The sequence below is a fragment of the Halichoerus grypus genome, chromosome X (assembly GCF_964656455.1).
Source record: "Halichoerus grypus chromosome X, mHalGry1.hap1.1, whole genome shotgun sequence".
Taxonomy (NCBI): domain Eukaryota; kingdom Metazoa; phylum Chordata; class Mammalia; order Carnivora; family Phocidae; genus Halichoerus; species Halichoerus grypus.
The window spans coordinates 16123594-16138425 of NC_135727.1; the positions used below are offsets into that span (position 1 = coordinate 16123594).

At 46.8% G+C, this 14832-nt stretch overlaps 1 protein-coding gene across 12 annotated transcripts in view; it reads left to right on the forward strand.

The window, feature by feature from the left end:
• Positions 1-14428, forward strand: part of MAP7D3 (MAP7 domain containing 3) — a 34079-nt gene extending 19651 nt beyond the window's left edge. For 2 of the 12 annotated variants that reach the window (XM_078064641.1, XM_078064636.1), the window contains 11 exons: positions 680-1416; positions 1953-2080; positions 2352-2554; positions 4168-4297; positions 6464-6596; positions 7602-7706; positions 8684-8737; positions 10008-10185; positions 11177-11375; positions 12260-12531; positions 13110-13338. In XM_078064641.1, the coding sequence (XP_077920767.1) occupies positions 680-1416; positions 1953-2080; positions 2352-2554; positions 4168-4297; positions 6464-6596; positions 7602-7706; positions 8684-8737; positions 10008-10185; positions 11177-11375; positions 12260-12531; positions 13110-13117 (2147 nt within the window). In that variant the 3' untranslated portion in view covers positions 13118-13338. Of the gene's footprint in view, positions 1-679; positions 1417-1952; positions 2081-2351; positions 2555-4167; positions 4298-6463; positions 6597-7601; positions 7707-8683; positions 8738-10007; positions 10186-11176; positions 11376-12259; positions 12532-13109 lie in introns of those variants that run through there. The other 10 variants (XM_078064639.1, XM_078064644.1, XM_078064640.1 and 7 more) reach the window with 10 other exon arrangements.
• Positions 14429-14832: the final 404 nt, after the last annotated feature.

A 14832-nucleotide genomic window follows, 5' to 3' on the forward strand; every position in this document is an offset into this window, starting at 1 on the left:
GATCCACACCCCACCAGCAGTGTGGGGCTGCCTGGTTCTCAACATTGGTACTATCACTTTCTTTCCTCCTCTACTGGTACTAAGTGTTACCATTTTTATCCATTTATTAGGCAAAAAATATTTAGATTGTTAAAGATGGAAGAGACCTTGAAAATCTAGCCCATTCTGATTAATGTCTTATTATAGTTTTTAGTATGGGGGAGAAAGTGCTCTTTTTTTTTTTTTTTATATTAAAATAGCCATATGTGGAGTTTCTTACATAATCACTTGAAATGGTAAGATCTCTGGCCCTGGTGAAGTTGTTCTAGATCACTTTTTAAAAGTATTGAATATCTTGTGTTATGAAAATCATTCAAAACCATAGTATGATTAAAAGAGAACTGGCTTATTGCAAACATCAACTTTGGAGAAGCATCCTCTTTTCATCTGTAGTGGATTGTTGCTTTCACAACACCTCTTAATGGTGGCGCTTCTGAAGTAACCAAGTTCGAGATGCTTCTGTCCCTTGTCTGGGTTCCTTTTCACTAAACACTTATGTGTTGTGGGTAGTTCCTGCAACTTACTAATGAACATAGTCTCTCTTTTTTGTCTTCCTGTTCTTATACTGTTACGTGGTGCATTTCCGTCTTGTCCGGTTTCTGAGTGTATGCAATTTCATTCTGTCCTCATTCACCCACAGGCACCCACAGTACTTTAATCCAGTATATAAACATGCCGTTGCGTAGCCATAGCAGTGACGAATTGAAGAATACCACAGTGCTTCGCAAGGCAGCCGTGGCAGGGCCTCCCCAGGAGAAGGTGGACACGGCCCCCCATGTGAGTGTGGAAGCAGCCCCCGAGGCGAGGGTGGAAGCGGCCCCCGAGGCGAGCGTGGAAGCGGCCCCGGAGGCGAGCGTGGAAGCGGCCCCGGAGGCGAGGGTGAAAGCGGCCCCCGAGGCGAGCGTGGAAGCGGCCCCCGAGGCGAGCGTGGAAGCGGCCCCCAAGGCGAGCGTGGAAGGGTTTTCTGAAGGGAACACGGAGGCATCACGTGAAGCAGGTATGGAAGCACTCCCTGAGAGAATGGAAACGTCACCTGAAGTGAGCGTGGACGTGTCGTCCCCCGAGGCGAGCGTGGACCCGTCCCCCAGGGTGAGCGCGGACCAGTCCCCTGAGGTGAGCCTGGACTCATCTCCTGAGGTGAGCATGGATGCATCCCCCGATGTGAGCATGGAAGCGTCATCTGAGGCCAGTGTGGAAGCCAGTGTGGAAGCGGCTCCCAAGGCTAGTGTGGGCCTGTCACCCGAGGCCACGGTGGAAGCATCGCCTGAGGCCAGTGTGAAGGCACTCCCCAAAGAGAGTGTGGGAGCGTCCTCCGAGGCATCCCCCAAGGTGGGCACGGAAACATCTTCCCAGGTGAAAGTGAGTGACTCTCCACAGGTTTGTCAAGTGCCCTTTATTGACAAATTTTCTATTAAAATCTGTATATTTAGTTGTATAGGTCATGATAGGTCAGGTTTCACAACATAAGCAACTTGTTAATATTTATAGCATTCTGTAATAAAATTAGTAAAATAGGATAACTTTATTTAAAATTCTCTGATATTTGTTGTATAGTTTCCCCTCAAAGCTGGAATATTAGTTCATTTTTAGTAGCAATTTGAACTGTTTCTAAACTGTGAAGAAAAGTTTTTTTGAGAAATATTGCAAACCTCTTAATCAGGATTTAGAAATAGAATTAGGTTTTGAAGTGAAAGATGTTTTACGGTAATTATTTCTGTGACCTTGAATTTTGTAATCTGAATGGTTAGTCGAGAAGAATATATTTGTACCTAATTCTCATGCTTGAAAAGAAAATGGGGAGTTTAAGGAGCTCTAATTGTATTATATTCAGGGTATTTTTGTCTAAAAAAAAAAAAAGCCAGCTGCAGTAAGTAAATGCTCATTTCTTAATCTGATGATCTTGCTCTGCTCAGAAATCAGAGCCGGACAAACAGGCCTCAAAGCCTGCTACCAAGAAGCGCCCGGTGTCGCACATACCGTGTTATAAATGGCCGTCGTCTTCTGTGAGTGGGCGGCGCCCGCCTTCCCCCGTCACTGTTAAGTAAGTGGCTTATTTGCACCTGTTCCTCATAGGTATTTTACCAGGATAAATTTCACATCAGTGTTTCACAAATGAAATAATGTAGTATACATCACAATGTAAATATAAAGAGGAAAAAAACTTTAAAAATGGATTTACCCCATCCTAAAATAGTATTTCATAATATCAAGACGTGATATTTTATGAAATGGCACATTATAAACTTAATTAGCACATATCTATTACAAAACCATATCAGATTTCCCCCATTAACGGTTACTTTTTCCGGCAGGCAAATGCAAAAGAATCGTCCCCCATCTCCGTCGCCCGTCATGTCAAAACAGTCACAGTCTCCTCTTTCCTATAAAGTAATCCCTGTTCACCGTAGCCTGGTGGCACCAAATGCATCAGGTACTGTTGGAAAGAAAAGAGAAGGAGTGCCTAAAACCGCGAACAGCTCCGAGGCCGTGAGCCGAAAGCAGATGGTCTGTGAAGGTAAGCTCCTTCACTAAGAAGTTTATTTTGGCAACATGGAAAATCTTAAGGTAGTTTGGGAATGGTCGCCTTTGTTTTACTCCCCAATTCTGAGGACTTCAGGGAGCGAGCCTTCTTTTGATAAAGAGAATTTAACCAATCATTGATACACTGTTTACTTCTTACTCACCCCCACCCCCTTGTTGTTTTGGGAAATCCATTTTTGGAACTGATGTTAAAAGTACTGGTTGGGGGGCACCTGGGTGGCACAGTCAGTTAAGCATCTGACTCTTGGTTTGGGCTCTGGTCGTGATCTCAGGGTCGTGAGATTGAGCCCCGCGTCAGGCTCTGCGCTCGGCATGGAGTTTGCTTGGGATTCTCTCTTTTCCCCTGCCCCCTCCCCTCAAATAAATAAACCTTAAAAAAAACAAAAAAGTACTGGTTGGATGAGCTCATTGCTCTAGGTGATCCCTGGGGTCCCTTCCAGCTCTGATAGTGGATAGTTCCATGAATGGCCCTAAGGTGTCGTCCATCCTTGGAGAGAGCACATCTGGCCATTTGTGGCTGAGCAGGTGTCCATTGAGAGCTGATGGTGATTTCCATACAAAGGCCATAACATTTTATTTATTTATTTATTTTTTAAAAAAGATTTTATTTATTTATTTGAGAGAGAGTGAGAACTAGAGAAAGAGAGAGCACACACACAGAGGGAGAAGGGGAGAGAGAAGCAGACTCCCCGTGGAGCAGGGAGCCCGATGCGGGGCTCGATCCTAGGACCCCGGGATCATGACCTGAGCCGAAGGCAGACGCCCAACCGACTGAGCCACCCAGGCGCCCCAAGGCCATAACATTTTAAATACACTAATAAATCTTTCTTTTTGAAGGATTTTCACAGTGATTTTTCTAATCACAGGAATAATCTTTTTCTTATAAATTATTCATTCCTGATGTCTTAAGATCCCTGTCATGTGATTTATTTAAAATAGTCATCATGTGGACTGAAATAATTACAGTCTGCCTCCATGTGGTCACCTTATTTTACTGAATGTCTTAGTTTCTTTGGTCATGTAGTTAGCCACTGTATGATCAATCAGATATAATATATCATTACCAGTGTTCATCTAAGTAGTAATTATTTAGTAAAAATTGTGCACAAATTTCAAAATGCATGCTGGATATATTTTTGTTTAGTCAGGTATTTGTATACTTCATATAGACTTTGTATACTTTCATATAGACTTTATATATTTTATATACTTCTTATAGACTTTCTATACTTCATAAGTTTGTCTTCCTCTGTATTCAGTGTATCTTAATCCTTTTCCCCATAAGATCAGTTTAGTCAAATATCTCTCAAAACGGCTAAGCCAGCGTGGGAGTACATTATTTCATTTTGGAGCAAGTAGTTGTTAAAAAGAGACAAACTACTAATTCTGTTATTGGGAGTGGGGTTGGGGTTTTGAACCAAACCTGTTTTGTAATCACTTACTTCTAGATTGCTAGTTATTTGTAAATTATAGACCGTGTGCATATTGTTTGGGTTTTTAACGTTGTTGGTTGTCTTGCATCTCTTTATTGGACTTAAGGGTGTTAAGTTCCCTAAGCTAACTGTTTTCCGTGTTAATTTCAACTAGAGTCTAGTAATAAAAGCACACCAGGGACTATGAATGCCAAGGAGGCAACAAAAATTTTGGCAGAAAAACGACGGCTTGCTCGTGAACAAAGAGAAACTGAAGAAAGAATACAAAAGGAAAGGGGGCAAAGGTCAGCACAAACCCACTCTTCCTATACACTCAGTCTTGGCCGGGGCCCAGATTTTGAAAGTCAAAATGTACCTTCAGGTTAGATGTACCATAGATAATCGAAGAGTAACTGACTTTTTCTTCAGTGTGAATCAGAAATGACTCGTTGCCTTCGAAACAAATGGGGAAAGCATCTCCAGCAGAGAGGATGCTGGTCTGTAGAGAGAGGGTGTAGTCGTCTGCGGTAGCCATGCCTCGTGCGAAAAGATGCGTAAGGAGGCCAGCACTTGGGTCAAGGTCCCATATCTCAGCAGGAACATCCGAGTGATCGCGCCAGGCCGTTTCTGTTGGCATTCACTGGGGTCAGCCCCTTTCTTTGTTTCAGAAGTCTTTTGTAACTTTAGAATTTGTAAACCTGGAAAGTGTACTTCCTCATGTTTTGCTAGGGGTGCTTTCCAGTGACTTTTGTGACACCTCAATCTCATCAGTCCTTCCCGGAAGGCTTTCCTGTGGGCAGCAAACCTCATGTACACTTGGGTTCATTCTAACTCTATCTCAAGGTTTCCTGACCCTCAGTCTTGAAGCTCACTTGATTTAGGGCCCTGGAATATAAACCTCTGTCCACTGCCTGCACCGAATAACTACAGTCCTGAGTTTGTTTTAAAGTATTAAGTGTTTGAAATGCAGTCACATGCTTTCAGTACACTTTATATGGGTTTGGAAGAAAGAAGGGATGTTGTGAATAGCAAAAACAACATGTTAACTTGAAGAACATCATTCATTGCTTCGTGTAAACAGCTCATTTAACATTTTATTTTATTTTATTTATTTGTTTATTTAAAGATTTTATTTATTTATTTGACAGAGACACAGCAAGAGAGGGAACACAAGCAGGGGGAGTGGGAGAGGGAGAAGCAGGCTTCCCGCCGAGCAGGGAGCCCGATGCGGGGCTCGATCCCAGGGTCCTGGGATCATGACCTGAGCTGAAGGCAGACGCTTAAGGACTGAGCCACCCAGGCGCCCCTCATTTAACATTTTAAAAGCCCTGCATACTGGTCATTGTGGATGGGCTTCCCTCTGGGCACTACTGGATCCTCCTTTAAATTATCATGTGTGAGATTGGGTGTGAACATGTGTATAATGAGGCCTTTTGGAGGGCCCCATGTGTTTAACAGTTAAGGAGTGCCATTTTTTCCTCTCTCCTTTTAAAATGCAGAGTAGCCCACTAATTGATAAAAATCTTTTTCTACTACCAAGAGCTAGTTTCCCCCATTTACAAAGGGTAACATTGGGGTACCTGGGTGGCTCAGTCGGTTGAGCGTCTGACTCCTGGTTTCAACTCGGGTCATGATCTCGGGGTCGTGGGATCAGGCCCTGCATCAAGCCCCGAGTTGAGCCCTGCTTCAGGCTCAGCGGGGAGTCTGCTTCTTTCCTTCTCCCTCTGCCTCCCACTGGCACAGGTGCGTGTGCACTCTAAAATCTTTAAGATTTTATTTGAGAGGGAGAGTTAGCACGAGAGGGGAGAGGGTCAGAGGGAGAAGCAGACTCTGCTGAGCAGGGAGCCCGATGTGGGGCTCGACCCCAGGACTCCCTGATCATGACCTGGGCGCCCCTAAATAAATAAAATCTTAAAACAATAAATAAAAAGGTGAAATTGTGTAAATTCTGTGCAGTAACATAGAAAATATAGTGAGTCTGGTGTAAGTATAAGTTGTGTTCCTATATATAAGCGGTTTCACTATAAAAATGCATGTACAGGGGCACCTGGGTGGCTCAGTTGGTTGAGCATCTGACTCTTGGTTTCAGCTCAGGTCAGATCTCAGCCTCGCGTTGGGCTTCGTGCTGAGCGTGGAGCCTGCTTGGGATTCTCTCTCTCTCCTTCTCCCTCTGTCCCTCCCCCCACTCATGTGCGCACGTGTGCGGTGCACTCTTTCTCTCTAAAATAAGTAAGTGAATCTCGCTCTCTCGCTCTGTCAAATAAATAAAAAATCTTTTTAAAAAAATGCATGTACGGGGGCACCTGGCTGCCTCAGTTGGTGGAGCATGCAACTCTTGATCTTGGGGTTAGGAATTCGAGCCCCATGTTGGACGTAGAGATGACTTAAAAAAATGCACGTACTACTGCAAGCTGTATATGGTAGAGACTGAGACAAATACTAAGAGCTGTTTAAATGTGCTGTGTCGTTAGCAAAATGAAGGACGCAGCAGGGAAAGCTGTGGAAGGCCAACAAGAAGAATTCTTGAAACTAGAAGATGGGCAACAACAGAAGGAAATAAAGAAAGGATGTCCAGATCCAGAAGACCAGAAAGTGCTACTGCAGGTTTGCTGGCTCTCTACTTTATCAGGGGTTGAGAACCAGATTCTAAAATTCATTTGAAACCCAAGGCAAAAATCTGTTTCTCCAAGAAAGATGGTGAGCAGATGCAGCCTTCTCTGGCTGCAGTTTTCCATTATAGTCTAGCTGCTACCCAGTGCTGCTGCAGGTCATGGCCAGCCACCCTCGGCAAAGTCCTAGAATATTTTCCAAGTGGAACAGAAGCAGAAAGCTGAGAATTATAAATTAGTAGTTTTTTATTTTGTCTATATAAACATTGCAGCTTGGTTTCAGGAAGTCCCATTGCTCGCACAGATTAAATGTCCTGTGTGAGTTTTCCCAATCCTGCGCTCTTTGGTGGCGCTCACAGCTGCAGTCCACATACCCCCTGAACAGAGACGATAAAAATTACGATTGCCTTTAAAAGTTTAAAGTCCTCCAGTTCCTCAGTAAGAATGTCTCACCCATGCAAATTCAAATCATCTGGTAAATAAATCCACAAACTGAGCTCAGACTCCACTCAGCTTGAATTACTAACACAGCCTACTTAATATTCCAGTTTTAGTGTATCACTTAATAAAATCAGTTGTATGTCGCGTAAGTGGTTGTGTGCATTTGCATTCCTCGGGAAGCTACCTTTAAGGATCCTCCCAGTGCTTTTGAAAGGTGTAAGACTTTTGGCCCCTGTTGCTGTGTTAATGGATAGCTACATAATCACTGACTTTGGAACTGTAGTGGCCTGCTGACCCCTGTGCTGGAATGGTGACCCTGAGGTCCTGGAGGGGACTGACATGGCTTCTAAATCCTCAAGACGATGGTTAGCCTGGTTTTGTGCATTTTTAGCTAATGTTTTGAAAACTGAGAATTTACGAATGTCGTGCGTATAGGTACTGTCAATCAGAAGGTTACATTCTTTTATGCTGGATAACCTTTATTTAACTTTTTCAGCTGCTGTTCTCAGTTATCACTCATATATTGAGAGTAAGTGGTATTTTTATGCAAATTTTCTAGAAAGGGGCCGCCAAAATAAAAGCTCAGGAGGAGGCTGAAAAACGCAAGAAGGAACAGGAGAGAATTATGTTACAGAATTTGCAGGAGAGATTAGAGAGAAAAAAGGTACTCTTTCTGTTTTGGGAGTTTGGTTCGTTTCGAATATAATGTTGGGCACATGATTTTAAAACGTGTTCTTCAAAGTCACAAGTAAGCGGTGTGCTAGCCTCTGGTAGTTTTCCCACTGCAACTCTCTTCTTCCTTATCCAAGGATCTCACCCTTCCTACGTAGAAGGGTCTCTCTTATTGACCTCACCTGTCCATCACGGACCACTGGTGACCGGTACAGTGACACCTCAATATCACAAACCCCTGGGAACAAAGCCCCTTTGAACAGAATCACTCCGGTCATGGGAGTGGTTGGTAGAAGTTAGTTTCTTCTGGACTGGGCTGGACATTGCAGCAACTGAGTGGGAGGGAGCAGCAGGTGCAGGCTTCTCTCAAAGGCCGAGGTGCAGGCCGTTTGTAAGGTGGGACCTCAGTTTGTGCAACTCATTTGGCTTGTCTGGGGTCAGAGGAGGCCCCAGTCCAGGCTGCAAGGCCTCTCTGTTGGGAGATAAGTCACCCTGAGGAGGCCAGGTGTGCACCAGGGAGAAAATTCTTTCCCTCCTGTGTGTGTACTCTTCGCAGCCACAGACTTCTGACAAGGTCACATCATTGGGGTGCATTCTTTCCATTAATATCCGCTTCAGTCATGGTCTGTTCAGACTAAAACGTTAAAAAGTCTTAACTGGTTTGCAATAGTATGTGCTTTTAAGTCATGAATTTCTAAGTCTACAAAATTAGGAGTGAAAGGTAATTGGCTTTCGGGGTTAAGATGGCTAGTATAGCTGCTGCCCCTCCAGATGTTTCCTGGATGGCTGACACTGGGGTTGGGAGGACCGCGGCAGCCGCCTCAAGGTCTCAAGGTGGTGAAATCCGTGGCTTGGGAGCAGTTCTGATGCATCTGCTTGTGGAAAATGGAAGTAATCAACTTCTTCAGGACCGTTGGGTTTTTTTTTAAATCTGTATTCATGTTTGAATTTTTATTTCCCTTTAAATAGAGAATTGAGGAAATTATGAAGCGGACGAGAAAGACAGATTCAAATGCCTCAAAGGTAGTCTATGTGTCCCCACCAGCAGTGCGTAAGAAATCCTGTCGCTTCACCTTCTTGCCGACTTTGCCATTTTTGCCAGTCTGGTGGTAACTCAAGCATCTCGCTCGCATGTCCCTGATTATGAAAGAGGTGGAGCACATTCTATCCTTAATTAGCTGTCCTGTTTTTTCTTGTGTGAGATGCTTGTTCGGGTCTGTGCCCAAAGCCTTTGGGTTGATACTTGTCTTTTTCTCACTCACTTGTGGTTCTTCAGCTGTTCTGGATGCTGCTACTTCCTTGCTTGTTTGTGCTGCATCTGTCTTCTGCCAGTTCGCAGCCTGTCTTCACGCGCGGTCCGCTGTTGCATAGAAGTTCTTACTTTGCACACTACCGAGTTGATCAGTGGTTTTTGATGATTGATGAACTCGAGTGCCTTGTCATCTGCTTTTTGGCCATTTGGAGATCTGCTTTGGTGAAGTGCCTTGTCAAGTCCTTCGTCCATGTTTCTGTTTGGTGGCTGGCCTCCTTTTTATTGATGTGTAGTTTTTCCCCCCTCTGCTTATGGGCCCTGTACATGTGTAATGGTATTGCTGTGGTTTGCCTCATACTCTCATATAATGCCTTTTGATGGACAGAAGTTCATTTTCATGAAATCAAATTGAGCAGTTTTTTTCCTTTATGGTAAGTGCTTTTTGGGGTCGATCTCACAAGTATTTGCTTACCCCAGCATCCTATCTTTTGAGGCATCGCATGCCTCTAAGGCCTTTTCCCTCCAAATTCTATGCCCTTTACCCTTTGTGCTACCAGACTGGTATTTTAGCTCTTTCCAGTTCCCCAGTGTGGTCATTCATATCATGACAATTTAGAATACAAATGTCATTTCTGGAAAATGCAGCGAGTCACCACCTGAAAGCTCATTTAGCCTGCTGGCCTGAGAAGTTTCCCTCAAGAGGCAGCCAAGAATTTTTTTTTTTTTAAGCTGTTCCATCAGTTGGCCCTCCGTTGGCTTAGTTCGGACTCTGAGCAGGCAGAGGCCCCATGCCAACCATGGCTCCCACTCGGGGAAGTTTTTCATTCTTGGAGTGTCTTTCCCTAACTGAAAGACACAACTAGGGCCACTTGTTCTGTCCCCTGTAGTCTTGGGGCCCAAGAGGTTAGATTTTTTTACCTTTTAATTGAAATGATGAAAAATAGCCATCAATCAGTCCAGCATGAAGCCTGTTTTCTTTGAAATAGCCAAGTCAGGCTGACGGAATATTAGATGTAATCATGACTTCTTTTCTCATCCTAGGCTGCAGAACCATTTGTTGATAACACGTACGAGGAGGACGACGAGGCGGACGACGATAAAACGTACGAGGAGGACGACGAGGCGGACGACGATAAAACGTTCGATAAGGACGACGAGGCGGACGACGAGGACGAGTCGGAAAGTGACGACGATTCCTTTGATGACCTGCATCCATCAGGTTTGCTTGCCTTTTGAGTTCTGTTAGTCACCATGTAGGAGTTGGACTGTCTGGGTTCATCTAGGGGCTCCTCTGCTTCTGAGCTGTGTGGCTTTGGGCACCTTACTGAACCTCTCTGTACTCAGTTTCCCTACCTGAAAAAGGGGAAGCGAATGTGGTCCTCCTAGGGTAGCACGAGATTGCAATGGGGTGATCCACGTCGTGCTAAGAACAGTACCTGACGCATAGGCAACTCTCGGGAAAGCCCACTACGGTGGCGACCGTTATTCTTGTACAGCTTGTGCTGTTAGGCTGTAGGTAGTAGCTCTCACCCGGATGCGAGGCTTACGAGCACGTCCTGGCTCCCGGCCTTGTACGGCACCCGTGACCGACCACAGGCGGGCTGCCGCTTTCCAGCTCCCGGAGAGAACCGTCCCAGCTGTCTGAGATGCCTGGCCGAGTCCCTCCTGGGTAGGAACCGCTCTGTGCAGCAGTACGAGGCACTCTTTACCCCACAAACGGAAACGAACATGCAAGTCAGGCCCTCTACTGGGGCAGCAAGGACACAGAGGGGAGGGGACCTCGCCTCAAGGGAGCCCGTGGCGAAACGGAGGAGCACACGGTGACACGGCTGCCGGCTGGTTGGCCCAGATGCGGCGAGAACAGAGCAGGCGGAGCAGGGCCAGGTGCAGGCAGGAGGCAGCAACTAGAATCGAGGCTAGAAGAAGAGTCGGGAGGAGGGGTAAGCAGCCCGCTGCCCGCTGCCGTCTGGCCTGCCACTCTTGCCTGGCAGAGGAAGGAGGGCAGGTTCCTCAGAGGTGGCCCCTTCGTGCTTTGAGGCCGGAGCAGGCCCGTGCGCTGGGCGGCACCCTGCACCCCACCATCCCGCTGCATGGCCCTCCCTGCCTGTAGGCGGCCGCCGTGCCCTGGCCCACCACCATCACAGCCTTCGCCTTCTGTTGCCTTCGTTGTCAAAACTCCAGTTTTAATCTTCTTCCTTTTGTTTTCCAAGCCTTTATAAATGGCATGGATTCATCCACAAAACTCAAAACACATTTTAAAAACATGAAGAAGAACACTCCCAAGCTGGTGTTTTTAGACGCCACTTCTGGCCAAGTCCATAGAGAGACAAAAACATTTTTTAATGGCGACATGAAAAACTTCAGACAAAAAAGTGCGAAAGACCCTTTGGCTCAGGCGAAGGGTACCAGGTGAGTCACTCAGCGAGTTTATCAGAATAAACTTGGTGGGAGTCATACACCACATTATTGACTGAGCTCTTAGTTTGTACCAAGCACTGTGTCAAGTACTCCCAGAAATAAACTGATCCCCACAGCAGCCTTACTAGGTAAGGGCTATCATCTTCACTTTTACAGACGAGGAAACTGAGGCACGGAGAGATGACGGGCCTTATTTGCCCAGCATGCCATTGTGATAGGGCAGAGCCCACATTCAAACCAGATACATCCGGCTCTAAGCTGTGCTTTTGTGCCCACTGGTTAGCATTTGCTCATAAAACCTGGCGGGGGGGGAGGGCATTGAGTGACTGCTTCATACCCGGTGTTTGATGTTGCCTATTTTGATGCTCATTGCAGCCCTGACTTCAGTATGGATGTCATTTTACATACGGGGAAACTGAGGGTCAGAAGTTAGGTCGGAAGAGTGGGAATAGGTTCTTAGGAAGGCTCCCTGGGGGTTGCTTAAAAAGACATGAACCTCCAAGGCCCACGGGAACATGAGGGGCCGAGAGGCGCAGTGACGGGCTGGACCGAGCCCTGGAGCGGGGAGAGCCGTGTCCGTCCTCCCTCCACGGTTCTGCCCGAGTCCCGGATCTGTGTGAAGTGGGGACGGGGCTTCTGGAGCCCTGTGTGCTCAGCTGCTCCTGGCCTTGCTTAGTGTTTGCTGAACCCTGGAACTTGGCAGGACACAATTTGGAAACCAGTGTGGTCTGTGATCTCCAGGCTCCCTTCCCGCCTTCCCATGCTAGGATTCTGAAGGAGAAGTTCCTTATCCTTCGTTTAAGGATAAAGCTTCTTTCAGGACAAAACCTTGGTTTTGGGATAGTTGGGATTCTAACCCGGGCATCTCTTACCAGATCGTCCAGCAAAAGAATGACCAGCCGAGCAGCAAAAACCAGAAAGGCAAGTGAAACCTGTAACACCGTGGGACCCTCCAAGAGTTTATATCCAGAGGCACAGGAGTGGATCTGTGACAAAATTATTGACATCAGAAATGAGGCAGAGTCCCTTTTGTCCAGTATCCCTCCTGATAGCCGAAAATACCATCTGAAAGGTTCCATGACATTCCACCAGAGTCCCCCGTTGCCTTTACACAACAAGAAAAGCAAATCTGTTCCTGCTCCATCGGGTAAGGCCTCCTCCTGTTTTTACCTTGCTTGAAAGGCAGTTGGCCATGAACCCTCCTGCTTATGGCTCTTCCAGGGCCTTCTTGGCACCCTGTAACTTTGAGGCAAGTAGGGAGACGGTGGTGGGTCTGAAGGCTAGTTTGGTATCAAAGGGTCTTCCATTAAGTTGGTTTTGAGAGAGTAAATGACTTGATTCTAGTTTTGATGCCCTGCGTTTCCTACCAGATACACAAAGTAGGTTCTCGTCAGCCCCCCTGATCCACCAACTGCTTTCTAGCATGCAGATAATCATTTAGGGCACAGGGTTACTCAGCCCTTTGGACTTAGTCTCTCAGCCTGACTTTCCAAAACCAAAAGGCCTTTGCTTTTCTTTCTTTTAAGAAGCTTTCTTTGAAATTGAGAGGCAGCTTGGGCCTGTTTGGGGGTTGGGGTCCTGGGGGCACCAGTGTGTCAGCAACGTTGGGTCAGGGAGGGGGGGTGTTGCCGAAGGTCCCGGACCCACCACGAAGAGAGGCTGGGGCCCAGTGGCAGTAAGACCAGCATCTTCTCTACTGTTCTTTTTCTTTTTCCCTCCGGTCAGATATGTAAACTTCGCGCAGCCCAGAAGAGAATTCGTCATCTACTCTGGATCTCAACTTCCAGACCCCCTAAATTTTGTGCCTCTGACTACCAAAATGACCATCAAAAACAGGGAAAACATCAGACAGACACCTTAATGTCACCTTAATGCTCAGAAGCAGGTTATCATCTTGACTCTTGCCAACAGCAAGGGCTCTGAGTAAAGAGTCATTTTTGTTTTCCTGTAAAAACCTCCACTGTCTCGTTCTTGTTTTCCGGCCGGGGTGTGTGAGTGCAGCCAGAAGTGGTCACTCTTGAGTTTCTAAGCTGAGGGGGAATTTTCTCTCTTAAAATACTGCTTATTCCGTTTAACAGTTACATTACTTTAGCAATTCAGAACAGACGTTCGATCTCGTAGAGGCCGTAGGCGGTGTGCGAGGGACTCGGGATTGCTCCCAAGAGCTCTGCTGGCTTGTTGCTGATAAACAGGAGGTTGCAAAATGTAGTACGTCACATGTTACCATTACGTCTGTATGTTTTTAACTCTGCCGTCACCCGAGTGCACAGGCCCGGGCACCCCAAATGCTCCAGGTCCTAGAAAGTGTGCTCTCGGGACAGCGCTAGCACCTGCCGTGCTCATCAGTGTTACTTTTTTGAAGTGCACCTTGGGGGTTTATCTCCAAAACTGCGCAGTGTTTTTATTGTACCTAAAGCAGTATCTGGCTGCTGTCCGGCGGGGCACATGCCGTTCCCCTGGGTGTTGGCAGCAGGTCGTCTTTGGGGCCTTGTGCCCGCCGGGCCCAGAGCTGCTTGCCTTTCCCTGGCCGCTGGCTGCGAGTGAGCACAGAAGCAGTGCCATTCTTTGGTCCCCGTGATAGATCGGCGTGCACACACACGTGTACGCATGTATGCCCGTACATACACACCTGCACGCACACAGGATAGGTTGCCTGAAATCCGTCAAATTCTGCTTAGACACACCATCGACTAAGACTTGAGTGCACAAACCCCTACCCCTAACGGGTTTTCTGGTGAATCACAACGAGTTCCAAGCAGGCCTATGTTCCTTCCTAGCCACCAGCCTGGGATTAGTGAAAGGAAGGAATTCTTTCTGATCCCTTGGTTCTTGCCCATTCAGAGGATTGTACCGCTGTTGTGGATTAGAGCTGGGTGCCTTAGAGTTGAAAACTGTTTTTATACACTAGCTCTTTCGTATAGAAGGCAGAGACAGTCATCCTGACAAATGAGTTTCTGGTATTTTTCTGCACAAATGTCACATGTTGGAACACTGTTACACCCGCATTTGTATGTGTGCTCTGTAAAATAAACTTTGCAGATAAAGCAAGTTTTCTTTTTCATTCTAATCACAAAACACGTACTGCTTACTGCTGGTGGTGTAAAGGGGACCCTAATAGGTAACCAGGCTTTGAACGGGGGCAAGTGGCAAGTTCCGTGGAAGGCGAGCAGATCCTCCGCTGCCCCCCTGCAGCTCCCGGTGACGTGGCAGAGCTGCACTCGCGGGGCGCCGAGGTGCGAGCCTTGGCATTCTGGGCCCGTCTCGGGGCTTGTTAGCCTTGCCGCCCGTGGCTCTTCACTTCTCCCTGAGGCCGGTGACTGTAAAGTCTTGTTCTGTTGGGCCGCCTGCGCGGCGCCGTCAGTGAAGCGTCTGCCTTTGGCTCAGGTCACGATTCCGGGGTCCTGGGATCGAGCCCCGTGTCCCCTCTGTCCCTCACCCCTGCTCATGT